This window comes from Aristolochia californica, unplaced genomic scaffold, assembly GCF_029961685.1.
Source record: "Aristolochia californica isolate CCGP_79_NKW_82.1479 unplaced genomic scaffold, dmAriCali1.0.hap1 SCAF_9, whole genome shotgun sequence".
Taxonomy (NCBI): domain Eukaryota; kingdom Viridiplantae; phylum Streptophyta; class Magnoliopsida; order Piperales; family Aristolochiaceae; genus Aristolochia; species Aristolochia californica.
The window spans coordinates 3738288-3754482 of record NW_027182290.1 but is presented as its reverse complement, the minus strand read 5'-3'; the positions used below and the strand labels follow the sequence as shown (position 1 = coordinate 3754482).

At 36.2% G+C, this 16195-nt stretch overlaps 1 protein-coding gene across 1 annotated transcript; it reads right to left on the bottom strand.

Moving 5' to 3' along the window:
* Positions 1-8049: 8049 nt before the first annotated feature.
* On the bottom strand, positions 8050-14776 carry LOC137940493 (polyadenylate-binding protein RBP47-like). Its single transcript, XM_068785594.1, has 6 exons — positions 14387-14776; positions 11570-12035; positions 9928-9983; positions 9693-9823; positions 8859-8955; positions 8050-8616 (listed from the first exon to the last, which is right to left on the bottom strand). Exons 1-6 carry the CDS (start codon positions 14651-14653, stop codon positions 8461-8463), a joined length of 1173 nt encoding a protein of 390 aa, XP_068641695.1. The 5' UTR covers positions 14654-14776; the 3' UTR covers positions 8050-8460.
* Between the last annotated feature and the right edge of the window lie 1419 nt (positions 14777-16195).

Below are 16195 nucleotides of genomic sequence, written 5' to 3'. Positions count from 1 at the left end.
ATAATTGTACACTACAAAGTGCACAATGGATTTATATCGGTTAACCCACACTTAGGTTGTTATATTCACTCCATTGTGTTTGGGCATTAGAGCTTACAATAGCTCACTAGGCAAACTATCTTAGATACACAAAGGGATTTATAACTACGAATCAGATCACGCAATCTAATTACTCGAGCTTACAATACATGGATTACCTGCTTTATAGGTGTTGCACAAACTTGCCTCTAATTAGGCTAATATTACAATTTCAAAATTCAAGAAATGAATCCAAGTGATGCAATAGCAGCTCAATTTCAGTATGATTTAAAAAGAATAGCCTGGGAATGATGATGCTAAAATAAGATTTCAAATGGAAGTCAAATAGTTAAGCAAATACCCTCAAAAGTAAATGTTGAGAGATTGATTTGAAATCTCAAAGATTCATAAATTAACTAACCACACCAACATGCATAAGGAATATTAGGTTGAGTAACTATGGCATATATGAGCTTCCAATGAAGCAATGATAATGAGTCTTAATCTCTTAGTACAGGATGCTACTTGCCTTGTAAATCTGAATTCACATATATGGGCTTGCCACCAAGTAAACCAGTTTTATTTAACATAACAATACATAGTTTATTTGGGACCCATAAGGTATGGTTTGAAAGTACCACAATTATGTATTAGTTGTTACACCAAAGGTTGATACCATATTGGTCTCCATTATTTTGATGATAAGAAACGGGTAGCTCAAGCTATTAGTGATTTTATCAGAGTTATTGACATGCCTTGCAACACATACTTGAGTGGTCTATGGCACTAGTTTGGGCCAAGCAATTGAAGATTCTTGATGCCAAGTTAAGGCTAGAAGCTAAATATGGAAGGTTTAATGTTGCGAAGAAAAGTCAAGTGGAAGATCTTTCAAGATTGTTTAAAAAAAAATCATTTTTTTATGTAAAGCTCAAATTTTCCACTTAAACCCTAGCTTGCCTTATTTGTCCTTATTTATTCAACATTCCTATGGAGCATGTAGATTAGTAGTCACTTAAAATGAATTAAAATGGAAAAATACCCAACTCAAGCATTTTAATGTTTTTTGAATTTATCAAATAGACCGTTAGGAAAGGAGCCGGTTGAACTTTTTCCAGTAAGCCTCTATTTTAGATCAAGTTGACTAGGTGGTTATTAGGTCAACCCGATCAATCAACCCAATGTGAGATTGAGATATTATGAGGGTTAGCTTTATTAGCAATGATCTGGTCAACACCAAGTTGACTCAATGTGATATCGAGGGTAAACTCTTTTAGAAAATTTCTGGATACATTGTGCCAATTATATAATTAATAAAGCCAATCGGATGTTAAAAGCCACAAATACAACTAGTTGTTTTCAAAATCTATGAATACCTTAAAGAGTCATTTGAAGGCTTGATGTTCATTCTTCCTTCCTAGAGCTAAAAAATTGTAAATCTTAAAAGTGAACTTTGTACTAACATTCAAAATACACATTCCCAAGTGCTCCAAAGGTTGATCTCAATAGGGTTTGTCCATATTCAAGGACTCTAGCTAGTAGATCTTTTATATGGTAAAATTGGTAAGATTATCCGCTAGCTTGTTTTGGTTCTTATTGTTTTTTTTCTTTTCTCTTCATTGTATTTGACAAGTGGGTTGTTATATTGACATGCAGTACCTCATTGAAAGGTTCTTCGTGAGCTATTAGATTCAAGGGTTGCATATTAAGAGAACTTAGGGTTTGTAGGTAGAACGTAGAAGAAGAAGAGAAGAGAGGAAAACTGAGGAAAGGAGAGAGAGATCAAGTAGGAGAGAAAACAAGAGAGGCTAGAGGGAATTATTGTTGAGGGCACATTGTCATGCCCTCGCCCTGCTTAAGACAACCTAAATTATTGGGCCACTTTTTTTTACCTGTTGAAAATTTTAAACAATTACTCACAATATATGGTTGTAAGGCTTTTAACAACAAAATGATGCTAACTCAAAGGCTTATTTCATCATATAGTTTAATATAACTGATTTTATTAGTTATTGCTCTGGCTTTAATTGAAGAGTCAACCTTTTGCACAATTAACATTATTTTCTAAATCAAATTCAAACTAAATTAATTTCATAAGAATAAACTTTTAATTTTTTCATTTGACCCAAAAACAAATAAAATAAAATTAGGTTTGTTAGAGTCTAGGGTTCCATCAAAGAACTTCAAGGTTTCTCTTAGCTAGATAGTGGAGCTAGTGGAAAGAAGTGTCATACTGACGGAAGAGACTATCAACTATTGTATTCCAATTTCATTTTTTGTAGATAATTTCAAAGTGGTAACCCATCAATTTGAACAACCATTCTTGTTGCAATGGAGTAGTGATTCATTGTTGGAATAGATATTTGAGAGAACAATAATCAGTTCGAACCATGAAACTTCTCCCAATTAAATTAGGACACCAATGTTGGATTTCTTGGACCAGGGTGTAGGTCTCTTTCTCACAAGTCGACCAAGAGAGCATCCTACCCTTGAGAGGTTGGTTGTAGTAAGCAATTGGTTGTCCATCTTGCATCAATACTACCCCAATACATGTTTCTGAAACATTAAATAACAAACAATTTCAAAAAAATTGGTAGAGCTAGTAACAAAGCAATACACATTTTTTGCATGAGGCTATCAAAAGCCTTGGTAGCATCACATCCCATATAAAGGCATCTTTTTTAGTAAGCTAGTCAAAAGTTTTGGGTAAGGGCTAGTCTAGCATGGTTTGGATCTTATCTTGTTTGGCTGAGACACCTTCTTGGGTGACAACATATCCTAGATAGTGGACTTTCGGTGAAGCGAAAGTGCACTTAGATATTTTGACATGGAGGTGGTAGTTTTGTAATGTGCCCAAGACTTTACATAGATGATGTAGATGGTCCTCACAATTCTTGCTATAAACCAATATGTCATAAAAAAGTACAAGTACTACTTTCTCAAAAAATGGTTGGAACGCATCATTTGTCAAGATTTGGAAGGAAACCAATGCATTGGTTAAGCCAAAGGGCATTACCAAAAACTCATAGTGTCCATCGTGTGACCAAAAAGCGGTTTTCTCGATGACACTATCAGCTACTTGGATGTGATGATAACCTGAGTGCAAATTCAGTTTTGAAAAAAAAAATGGACCACTCAATTCATCAAGTAACTCATCGATGACAGGAATTGTGTACTTCATTTTTTTATGGTGATGTCATTAAGGACGCGGTAGTCCAAAAAAAAAAAGGTTTAAGATCGATATTTCTTTTTCACCAATAGTACGGGGGATGAGTAAGGATTGTTACTTGGTCTAATGATGCTTTCCTAGAGCATTTCCTCAACCAACTTTCGATTTCTCCTTTTTGAACATGTGGGTAGTGGTAGGGACATGTGCTTGTAGGGAAGGCATCCGATCCAATTGGGATCCAGTGGTTGTGGAGCCGCTTTGCTTGTAGGACTTTTAATTCAGAAAAAAAACATCTTGAAAGGTAGTGAGCAAATATTGTAATTGATGATGAAGTTTATGTTCACCTTACGATATTGTTGGCCCAACCATTTGCAACAAGATGTTGATCTTTGGGAGATGCCACTTTTTGGAGATATTCTAGTTGCACCAAGTCTTGCTCACCATTTGTTATGCTTTTCCACTTAATTTGATCATCTTTAGGAGAGAATTTCATTGTCATATTTTTTAAATCCCAAATAACTTTCTCCAAGGTGTACAACCATTGCATTCTAGCCCCAAATCCACTTCTTTTATTAGAAGGGCAAAGAAGTCCCATGAATGTGAGACCTTGGACCTCAATTGACACATTCATTATCTTAGATGAACATTGGATCTTGGTCCCTTCTCCCATAATAATTGAAGATACTAAAATTTGATATAGTGGAGCCCTAAGGTGTTTTTAAATTTTTCCATAAACAAACTTCCACTATCAACCAAGATGTGTACCTTATGGCCTTTGATTCACCCATCAAGTTGCAGAGTTCGAGATTGTAGAACTCCAAAGAGGGCATAGAAGGATACTTAGGAGTTTGAGATTTTTTCTTCCATAATCTCAAACTAATGACTTAGGTCATCTTATGCATCCTCAAGTAAGTACAACTGAAATCTTTTGCAGTTGGGACCTAGAGTGAATTTTTCATCACAGGTTGAAATGTAGCGCTTGGTTCTATTTTTGTCCATTTCTTCAAGGGTGAGCCTCTTGAATGGCCTTCGAGTTTATCCAACACCAAAAGAATTGTTGTTTTGTACATATGGATTTTTTGTTTGAATGGATTGGAGAGGGGGCCTCCTGTGTCCAACCGCAGCAGGGACATTTTTTCTTCTTGTACTCAAACTTAGTAAATTGCTTCAATAAGGATTCTAGGATGGAATAGCCTTACCTCAGTTTTTGTTTCTAATTTAAGGCCTCCAATGAAGCTACCAACTTGAATATGTTCCAACTAATGGACTTGGTTGGCTATACGTTCAAACTTCATTTGGTATGCTTTGACAAAGCCAAATTGTCTGAGCTTTGCAAGAAGAGAATCAAAATCTTGATATTGAGTTGGCCCAAACTATATGCAGAGAGCTTGCACAAACCCTTGCCAAGTAAGGAGAGGGCTGGTACAGTTGTGCCATTGGAACCATTTTCTCGCATCTCCTTCTAGATGAAAGGAAGCTACAAGCACCTTTTGGTTTTCGTCAGTTTGTTGAAAAACAAAAAAATGTTCAACTATATAAACCCTTGGGAAAATCTATTTGAACTATGTGGACATGTACAAATCCCCCTCTTGTATTTGAGGTGTCATGTGGGGGAGAATCGTGATCAAAGGAAGGCCAGTTGGGAAAAAGGGTGAAATGTCGATAGGCCATGGGTTGGGTAGTATGAGAAGGTCAAGAGGATAGAAAGTGGTGTATGGTGGCCAAGGCTAAGAGGGTAGGGGTGTGGTCATGTAATGGAGAGGAATAAAAAAATTATGATGTGAGGGGGATATTGGGAAGAGAAGGTATAGGTAGGATTGGTAGTGGAGGAGAAGATAACACACCATCATTAGATCTGCTTAAAGCTTCATGGTTCATGGCTTGTTGAGGAGGGGAAGAGAGTCTTGTAGTCCTCTCTTCCAAATAATCTAGAAACATGGTGGTCAATTATTGTACTTGTCCTTCAAAACTTGAGATTTTTTCACTCAAGTTTTCTTGGTTGGATTCTTGGGCAACAACCACCTCTTGTTAAAATTTTAGCTCCATACTTTTTGTATTGCCCACATTGATGATAGAAGCCTCAAGGAAATTTTTAGTAGGACTGACCTTTATGACTTCTAACGGTGATATCTCACAAAATATAGCTTAGAATACCAATTTTTTCTCCAAAAAGTAGACTTGAAAGATCTTAATTTGGTATATACTTTGATATGTAAAGCCTCACCGTGAATCATTTTTGGTTCTTTGATTTGCTTTATTTCAGCAACAAGACCCGAATGTAATCCTATAGGGATATCTCTATATACATCAAATAAACTTGAAACTCGTTTCTTCATAAACTAGACTTTAATAGCTTTCATTCAAGTGTAATATTGCCAAATAAAATATACTTCTTGTGAACATGATGATATGATAAATTTTCAAGTCTTCAGTTTGGTCGATCTGATCTCCTATTTGGCTAATGGTTGAGACAAAGAAGGTCCAAGCGAAGGACTTTTTTATACCAATTTGATAAGAAACCATTTGTGAAAGGTCTTTATCTTTTCGTAAAATTTCAAGGAAGAGTTTAAAGAGATGAGTTGAGAGGGTTAGAATAAGAGAGAAGGCAAGAAGAGAGGAGTAAAGTAGAAGAAGAGAGGGAAATAGAGAAAGAGATAGAAGGAAAAGAGAGAATGGAGGAGAAAAGGGGAGGAGTGCTAGGGCATGAATTTGAAAGGGAGAGGAGAGCAAGAGAGATTTGGAAAAAGGCTTGACTGTTATCTTTATTCAGCCAACACCCCATTTATAGCATTATTTGAGAAACTCCTTAATCAATTAGGATTACATAACTCAAAGAGATATTTTGAGGGGGTTAGTCTACAAAGAACTTGAATTGAAGTGAAGAATTGAATTGAACTTAAATAAATTAATTCAACTTCAACTCATCTTTGGGTGTTAGTGTGGACGAGTTCAAGTGCACTAGAAAACAGATTCCAGTGTTAGTGCCCCCAAATGAAAAGTATGATATAAAGAAGAGAATAATTAACCTTTTATAATATACTTAAATAGAATATATACCTAAACAAATAATTAACCAAAATAAACATGGTTATTACACTTATAAGTGATTTAAAGTGTTGTATTAGAATATATTAATATCCTAATTAATGAAAAACTATATTATATTACTTAATGATTATAGTTTATTATAAATTAAAACAATAATTACACGTGACTAGAATAAATTATTTAAAATAAATAAAAAAATTAAAAATAACATAAGTGAATATAATAAATAAATAAATAAATTATTTTTTAATGACATAAGATATAGTTTAACATTAAAACTCACTATTTTAATACAAAATAAATAAATATATTATTTTATCAATAACATAATATATATTTTACATATATTAATTAATAATATATTAAAAAAATAAAAAACTAATGATTTAATTAATTGGATAATAAAACCAATTATGACGATGATTTAATTTTTCCTAACTTAGGAAAAATTAAACATTGTCTTCCTTAGCGCGCGTCGTCTTCCTCAGTGGGCAACGGCAACGGAGGCGACACTCTGATGGTATGCCGAGAGAGAGAAAAGAGGGAGGCTAAGAGGCTCCACCTCCCGTGCTCTGCGACGGAGGTCGAGAGGGAGAGGAGAGGGAGGTTGAGAGGGAGGAAGGCCGACAGGGGTGGGGGAAGAGGGAGGAGAAAAAAAAACTTTGTTGAAGGATCACAGGGGGAGAAGGGACGGAGCAACGCGCCCCCCCCCCCGCCCCCCCCCCTTGGAAATTGAAAGGATAGCATCAACCTAGGAAAGATTTTATGAATTGAAAGATTACATTAATTAAAGATAAAACTAATCTAATTTAGGATCTTATCTTATTAAGAAAGGGGGTTTCTCCCTTTTTGCCCTCATGCTCCATGCCCCTTCAATATTTTTTCTTTTTCCCTTTATGCTCCATGCTCCTAGGACATTTTCATTTTTGCCCTTCATGCCCCATGCCCTATGCCTCTTGGGTTATGTGAAAAGGTTAGTTGAAGTAAGGAAAGTGAAAAGATGAGAAGGAGAAGAGTTTGTAGAGGGCACATGTGAACAGAGGAGAATGAGAGTGCTCACTTGCATACTCGAACACTCCCCGTAATTCTTTATTTATAATGAGAGGGAAAATGCAAAGGGTCAAATATAACCTTACATATTAAATTGTGAAAAATGTAAAAATTACTTTTATGACATGCATAACTACATAGGATAAAATCCTTTCTTCTTTAACATAAGCTCAGTGTTCCATTTGTCAATCGGTCAATCTATGTAAGGGGCCTTTGACTCCTACATGCACATTTCAAGTAGCTAGTTCCAGCTAGGTTCTTTCTGGTTAGCTTTTTATATAGTTTTTTTTTTTTTTTTTTGGTTGGTTCGTTTGGGCTGCTTACGGGTATTCTAATGTTTGTGCCACTGGGATTCCTAATATATATATATTTTTCTTATAGGCTTCAGGTCCTTGTGTCAACCCTGAATCCAACCTGTTTATTAATCGGATCAAATAAAAGTCAAGTTAGGATCAAATTTTGCCACCCCTAAATCACATGAGAGATAGAAGAACTAGAGAGAATCTGAATGGAGAGATGATAGAAGAGTGGTTCTTGGACAACCCCTCTGCCTCCTTAAATAGCTTTAAACTAAATAAAATCATAAGTAGAAAGGTACCCTAAACCCTAAAATAGTGAAAGTAGGCCCAGCTATACAATTGTAGATTAAAATGCTGCACCCTTAGCTTCAAATGCAGCCCAACGGTACCATTTGAAATTAGGTGAAACATGACTGGGGTTTGACAATTTCCACAAATGAAGGATTTGTCCAAGGAGATGGGTCAATATCATCTAAAGACATTATATTCAACAGCAGAAAGTATGAAGAGAAGCTAATCACTGTCAAGCACCCCAACACTTGCTTGAGATACCCTTATCTTGGAAAAGACCACCCTTTCAATCTGGATTGCCCAGACCACTGAATAGAATTCACGAATAAATGTTAGTGTGATCAATGTAAGAGAAACACACAAACATGGTAGAGAACCTTTTAATGTTCTTCAACCTCTCAAAATTTGACACAATGAAGGTTCCAAAGAATTTCAAGAAATTGCAGGCCTCAATTCATTGTGGTTTGCCAAGAGGATGCCGTACAACACTGCCTACTACTACAACTACTGCTAATGCAGCCTACTTGCATCCGATCTGCCAATGTCTCTCTATAAGCTGCAATTTCCCGGAACAACAGTTTAAAAAGCTCAGCTTACTTGTTGCTGGCCATACACTGGATAAGCTCCATAGGCTGCAGCAGCATACATGCCAGGATCTTGATGTGGCACACCATATCCGTATCCATCATAGATCTGGTTCCCGTAGTATGCTCCATTCCAGTTATTTGAGTGGTCCACTCTAGGCTGTACAAGAAAGTGAAAATCATATTAACCAAAATATATATAAGCTAAAAACAAGAAGTTGCCATGACAACAGGAAATATATTTGTGTGCGCAATTAGGACAATAAACGTTTTTACCCAAGTACCGGAATCCTTGCAGTAGCTAGTGGAAATGTTATATCCCTTTCAAGAGGATACCAGAGATCACATGGAACTGAAAAGTGGAAAAATGTCCACATTACTCTAGAAAGAATCGTCCCATACCTGCTTGTTGGCTGGGTTCCGACCCCATGAGAGACGAACTGTCAGATTCCCAATAACCGTCCCATTCAATTTTTGCAATGCCTCTTCTGCATTGTTGCTGTCAAATATGGCAAATAAGTCATCTTCAAACAACTCCATTAGACAGAAAAAAACAATCATACAGTACACGGATTACTAAAATGCTATTCATTTGACTATTCCTTTGCTGCTTCTGCAGCTTCTACTGTTGCATTTGTTGAATTCACATCCAACTGAATGAGCCAATTGACATGAGTACTTATCAACAGTAGAACACTTCCGAAATAGCAATATCCTTTACCTCTAGAACTGCCTAAATCATCTCCAATTCAATAACAAAGACTGCAAAAAAGATATATCTGTTTTTGTTTTACCCAACATGTTCAGTATAGTACCCTTCCCAGCACATTGGACCTGGGTCAACAGTCCGTCAGTATCTTATTGCCCTGGCACTTCCAGATTTAATGACCCGTAGCTAATTGGGCAGCTAACTTCACTCTCTTTATTTAGCACAATTAATTTATTCCACAAAAGTAGTTTGTGCTCAGCTAATGGAAGCGTGGAAGGCGTTGCTCTATTATCCCTTTTTGGCCAAGGTCCGACTTGCCCTTATTGCCCATAGATTGGAAAAAAGGAAGACTATACTATTCCATATTAACTGCCCACAAAATTGTCATCTCTGGATGAATTTACAATAGGATATTTAAGCTTTCACCTCGCACAGACAACAGAAAAGGCTTTCCCATTTATCTTTTCCTTTTTATCTTATATTTATAACTCAAATTTCTGTGGTGGAAGACAGTACAAGAAAATTACCGGTGAGCAAACTGCACAAATCCACACCCTTTCCCAGCAGGTATTTTCACTGAAACAATCTCACCATACTGAGAAAATGTCTCCCTGAGGTACTCATCACTGGCACTAGCATCAAGTCCACCGACAAATATCTATCATAGGAAACATGTCATGAAGTAACAGGTGCAATACTCAGTTTATTTTTCAGAACAAAAGACAACTTTGGACTGATCAACTCATGCAAGATTAGACTCACTGTAGTGTTAGTTGAATCATTATCTGATTGAGCAGAACCATTAGACGCAAAACCACCTGAATGAAACAAAATAAAAGAAGATCAAATATTTTGTATTTTCAGAAAACAAAAAAGCAAGAAACAAAGATTTTCAGAAAACACAAATAGGATAAACTTTAATGAGACTAGCTTCATAGTCTTATCTAGGCATCACACATTTTCTAGAGCAACATCAATTGGGAAGTGAAAGAATAACAACCAAACTGGTGTAAATTGCTGCATGAGTAACAATTTGGCACTATATATAATTGAATCAAGATTTAGTTACAAATCTAAGTGATTTCTTTTTCTTTTGAATGTTGATTACACATAAAATTACACCTAATACCCTAAGAGGCTAAAACCCAAGACCTCGCACTAGAAACCCCCTATGTGACTGTTGCTGCATGAGAAACAATTTGGCACTATATGTAATTGAATCAAGGTTGAGTTACAAATCTAAATGATTTCTTTTTCTTTTGAATGTTGATTACACATTAAATTACACCTAATACCCTAAGAGGCTAAAGCCCAAGACCTCGCACTAGAAACCCCCTATGTGACTGTTAAGCCAAAGGCCCATTCACAAACCTAAGTGATTTTAGTAAATACTTGACAGCTAAAATAAAATTAGACAGTAAAGCAAGACTTACACAAAAATACACCTTTTCTTTTCCAATGATAAATTTGTCTTAATAATCTTTGTGGTACAAAACTCAATTCCTATGAAGCAGACTTAGCTTACGATCTCATTAGGAATGGTAATAAATTATGCCTCCATAAGAATTTAATTTTGTGTTAAAAATAATCATTATGCTTACTATCCTCTCAGCTTAGTATAGAACAACTTCAATCAATAAAATTATTCCTAAGTATGAATATGTTTCATAAAGCACATAACATCCTCAAAACTATGAATAAAGCACATAACATCATCAAAACAGTGTTTTAGTTATGCAGACAAAATGGATTCTGAGATTCATGTTAATGATTATGATCAAAGGTATTGAAACGGCAGTTAACCTACTTCCCACATCACCCTTTACCTATGCCTAGGAAAAAAAAAGCTCTGTTTGACACCAAAATTCCAGCTTTAGTTTTGATACATGAAGCAAAAAAAAAAAAAAAAACAAAGTACTCTTACATAAGCTTGTCAGTTACTTAGCCAAAGAGACAAACATTAAGAAGGTCAATACATGCTACTCTAGTCTAACTTAATATTAATAAATCAGTTAGCTGTCTAGTGATCAATCCATATCTTTTTCTTACTGGAATGATAAAAATAAAAAAAATTCCAATCTCAATTACAAAGCCTGAGCTTCTTTTTTTTTCTTTTTTTTTTTTTTTGAGAAATTTGAGAAAGAGACTATTAAAGAAAAATACAAATCAGGGGAAAATCAACATTAAGTAGAAGAAACAGAGTAAAATCATCATGTAATTTTATTTTATTTTGAGAAAGTAAATCATCAGGTAAATATGAAACGATAACAATTGTTTTGTTCACATAAAACATGTAAATAAAAAAGTACAAATAAAAATAAAAAGCAAAAGACAAACTTTCCCACTGAACATATAATCTAAGGAGTTTATCATGTTGAGAGGAAGTTGTAGCATTCCACACTACCTTGTTGAAATCCTGAAGACTTTCTAGGGGTAGCCACACCAATGCGCATGGCTCTGCTGGAACAATAAACGCCATTCATCTCGGACATAGCTCGTTGCCTCTCATTATCATCCCCAAATCTTACAAAACCATAACCTTTTGAACGACCAGTATTTGCATCTATCACAACTTTTGCACCCTTTACAGATGGATATCTACTAGCAAAAGTTTCTTGCAACAAAGTATCAGTTACATCAGAAGCCAAATCACCTACAAAAATAGAGTGGTCTGAACCAGAATCTGAACGCCTCTCTCCCATGCCAAATGATGCCCAGTTCAACCGAAAAGGCTGATCTGTGTTAGGCATTGGTGCCCCATTGTAGTTTTGTAATACTTTTTCTGCTGCAGCTCGTGAATGAAATTCCACAAAGCCATAGCCCTCTGACAGACCAGTCTGTTTATTACGAATGACTTTTATGGAGATGACCTGCTATTGTGTTACCACATTAGTAACGGGCATACAAAATTAAGCAGTCATGAAGAGACAAAATTAAGAAGCTTTGCCAAGACACATTCGATAGAATAAAAAATTGTTGTTGATCCAAGAATTTTTTTTTTAAATAGAATAAATTATCATAGAAGATGGCAACAGATAAAGACTCGGTACTTCAGTATCTATCATATAATATTCTCCACCAATGATTCATATTACAATTACGGCATCCCATCATTTTCAAAAAACAGTGCTATATTACTTTATTAAAACTGAGAAAAAGAAGGGATGACTTCTATTACAAGGGGTTCAGAGAGTTGTTGGTGCTCCTGTTTGGGGGGACAAAATTAATGTGTCACAGACCGCTCTCATATGTTTGAGCATAAGCACAAACTTTAGTCAATATCATTTGAAACGAGGTGCTTGCAATGGAATACACAATTTTGAAAGTACTCCCCGAGAAGAAATGCCTAAATAAAAAACACAGCTGGCACTAGTTCAGAGATAAAAGCATTTCATGGAAGTATCAGTCAGGAGTCAAATTCTATATGAATGCCTAATCTTTCAGCCCTAATATGTGGACATCAATATCTGCATTGAAAATAAGTTATAACATAAAACAATAAGGGTAACTAATTTCAGAATTCCATACTACAACCAAAAGTGCTTTTTACAAGAAATGCATTTCAAATTGAAAATTGATAATCAAAATCCATATTGAAGTTAAATAAATGAGAAAAAGCTAATTTGTTTTACTGTTGGTGGGAAGGCATACTTTGGGTTTGGGAAACTCTTTGTGTGAAAATTGTAGCAGACAAAACCTAGAGTAAAAAGGTATTTTTGATGTTGTTAAAAACTTTATATTTGCTCTGAACAGAGCCAAGATATCACTAGGCAGTTCATGAAACTGGCTGAAGGAAAAATAGACAAGAACATTGAATTTCAGAAAATATTAGGAAGGTTCGATATTGGAATAGTTGTATCTTTGCTTTAGTGGTTCCTAGCTTACCTAGAGGTCAGGCTAAGATATGACTGTCAGAGGCAACAGTAAGACAGGCTTTATAGAATTGACTACCATCCAAAATTTTAGTTTACAAATGGTGTCCTGTGAAAACTTCTACGTCAGAGATTGAACAAGATATTTAACCACCAAAAAGAGTCAGCCTGTCCCTTATGAAATTTGACATGGCGATGTCCTGTTTTAAGTTAAAGGATGATCCTCCCTTTTTGGCCCTACTTCAAAAATATACTAATAATGAAAGATGAAAAGAGCAATAAGAGGACAAATGTCACTCAAAAAAAAGAAAAAAACACAGAAAAGGATGACATAAAAATAGCTACTTTTTTCTCTTAATCATCTTCACATTTGGAAAAAGGACAACACATTTAAGGATAAAATTGTCTTCTAACAAACATAGAGAGTTAAAAACAGTCATAAAGCATAGGTTCTTTTATTAGCAGTGCGCTGCTGCTAGTAGTGGCTCAATAAAGTTCACCTTATCCAATTAAAAAATTGGCATGGACATAAATTGCCAAGTGAAAATAAAAAATCAAAGAAGAAATCTTCTTTTGAATCTACCAGCCATTCAAAGGCTGTACTAGGCTCCAATAGTCATTTTCTACAAATAAAAGATACTCTAACCTTATCCTACGTTAGAAATTGAAGCATAAATAGAAAACAATTAGTAAGCTTATATACATATTATCTTAATCCACAGAGATACAATAAAAGGAACCTATAAACAAGATGGACTCCAAAAGTTCTTCCTTTATATATGCTGAAGGCTTCCACGAAAAGTACTACGTGCATCTTCCGTCCAGTGATGGCAACAGCAAAAGTAACTTTTAACCACAACAATTTAAATTAACTTATCAAATTGACGCCCACATATTAGAGACCTTTGAAGTCAAAGTTCAATATCCGTAAATTAATAAACATAACGTCAACTGCAGATGAAAATTCAAAAATATTAACTTGTTACGCGATTTTAGCCATTCCTCACTGTCGTTGTTTGCAAATCAAACAAAATGCTTGATTATATTATTCCTTCTTCTACTACGTGTCATTTAGTTCTCTAAATACATTTGAAAAAGCAGTTCTCAAAAGAAACTCGTTTTCTAACACCGATAAGGCAACAGTTTCAGATAAAAATAAAAGAAAAAACAGAGCTTCCGTATAAGTAATACACCCATCAGAAAGCCTATCCTCCGAAAGAGAAAGAGACAACGAGAACAAAACCCCATCTACAAAGAACGATGAAACAACTCTGTCTTCACTAGTAACAAGAAGGTTAGACGAAAATCACAACAGATCTCACCAAAGAAAAACAGAAAGAAATCTTAACCTCGCCGGTGTGAGCGAAACAACTGTGGAGGTAACTCTCTTCCATCCAATATTGTAGATCTCCAACCCAGATCGTCTTATTCTCGTCGTTCGACTTGCTCATCATCTGTTGCTGCTGCTGCTGATGGTATGGGATAAAGTGCTGCGGGTAGTGCTGCGGCGGCATCATCATCATAGTCGCGGCAGGGTACTGCATCGCCACCCAGGGTTGCGGCGGCGGCTGTGGCGGTTGCTGCTGCGAATCCATTCCTGCCGTCGACTGCATCATCTTCCCTAATACGCCAACTGATCTAACGGGAACAACAAAGCATGTAAGAGAGGGAGAGAGGAGAGAGGAGAGAGAGAGAGAGAGAGGCAGGAGAGAAGAGAAGGCCTGGTCTGTGGGAGCAGAACCAGGGGCGGAAAGAGAGCTCAACTATTCAATATTGGATCAGTTTAATAGCAAGAGAAAGTCCATCTCCACCCGTCGGATCAGTCCCTGAACCGGTCACAGGATCCGATCGGCACCGTTGGTTCCGAGTAATTTGGTATCGGTAATTCATGTAAAATTAGCTAATTAGTTTATAAAGGTCCGCAGATTTTTCCGCGTATCGAAAAGAATGTTAAGTCCACGGCGGGTGGTCTTTGGACTACCAAAAGAGGCTTGGCCGTCCCATCTTGACGGTACATGGTCACCATGTGTCTCATGATTGGGAACTCGTCACCGTGTGGGCCCCACCACTTTAGGGTTTCCTTGACGTGCAGCTTCGTCGTAAGAAAGGGGAAATTTAGATTTCATGCACGTGAACCTTAAACTTTACGGGCTTTTTCACGTTTCATAGTTCATTGCCTACCAGGACTCCACCTCTCGAGTGTCTGATTTGAGTAAGAACCAAGGCTCAGCTACCCGAATAGGGATCCGACTTGGTCAACCGAGTCCAGCATAAGAAAGGGACTCGCCAGAACCAGAAAATATTAGGGACAAATCAACCCCTACTCGTCCTAGGGATTGAACCCCAATAATCCATATGAATTGTGTAAGTCCAATGTTGCTAACCCCCCAGACAATCTATCAAACTATAGTTAATTTTTACCACACCTATTGTAAATAGCAGACAAATCAGTCACAATAAGATAATTAGGTACAAAATGAGGGCCCTCATTAGAAATTAGAAGTAACCACAATAGGATCCAACCTCAACATGGATTGTCCATTCTAGAGTTCTAGTAAGGGATTCTAAAGAGCTTGTTAGAAAACTAGTAGAAGGGTATTTTGGTGATTTTACTTTTAACTGTAATTTCTGGAGATGATATTATGTAGTTCAACATGTTTAAATTTACTTGTAGTACAAATTTCATGTAATTTGGGTAAATCTATTAGGAGATATAAGCATTTCTGTAAAATGTAATTAAATAGGACCCAGTTTATCTCAAGCTCTCTTCTCTCTTTCCTCCTTGAAAAAGCATAGGATAAATTGATTCAGCTTTTCTGTTGAACTGCCATCAACCTACTCAACTGTCTTGAAGCTAACTCATCGTCATCAAACGACATAATTGTTTTAATTCTCATAAAAAACCATGAAAATTTAAAAAATTACCTGCTCAAGTTTCTGCTCTTGGAAGCTGGAGCTTGAGAATCTTCGTGCCCAACAACAAATGGACTAGAATCTTATCACCATTTCATTTTCTATCAGTTTGCTGGTTTTCAGTCATAGAACCAGAGCCACTTACAGTCACATGCTGGCAAAGGCTCCATGATAGCTCTAATGGTCCTCGTCTCCGCTCGGTGCACTCAGGTCCCTTTGCAAATGCCATCATAAACAGGCAAGGT

Bases quoted from the DNA above. Each gene is read 5' to 3' on its own strand.
- LOC137940493 (XM_068785594.1), bottom strand. From the start codon at position 14,653: ATGATGCAGTCGACGGCAGGAATGGATTCGCAGCAGCAACCGCCACAG. The intron at 12,036-14,386 runs GTTAAGATTTCT...ACACAATAGCAG, and splicing joins GTTTCGCTCACACCGGCGAG to GTCATCTCCATAAAAGTCAT. The intron at 8,956-9,692 runs GTAATTTTCTTG...CATATTTGACAG, and splicing joins TTTGTGCAGTTTGCTCACCG to CAACAATGCAGAAGAGGCAT.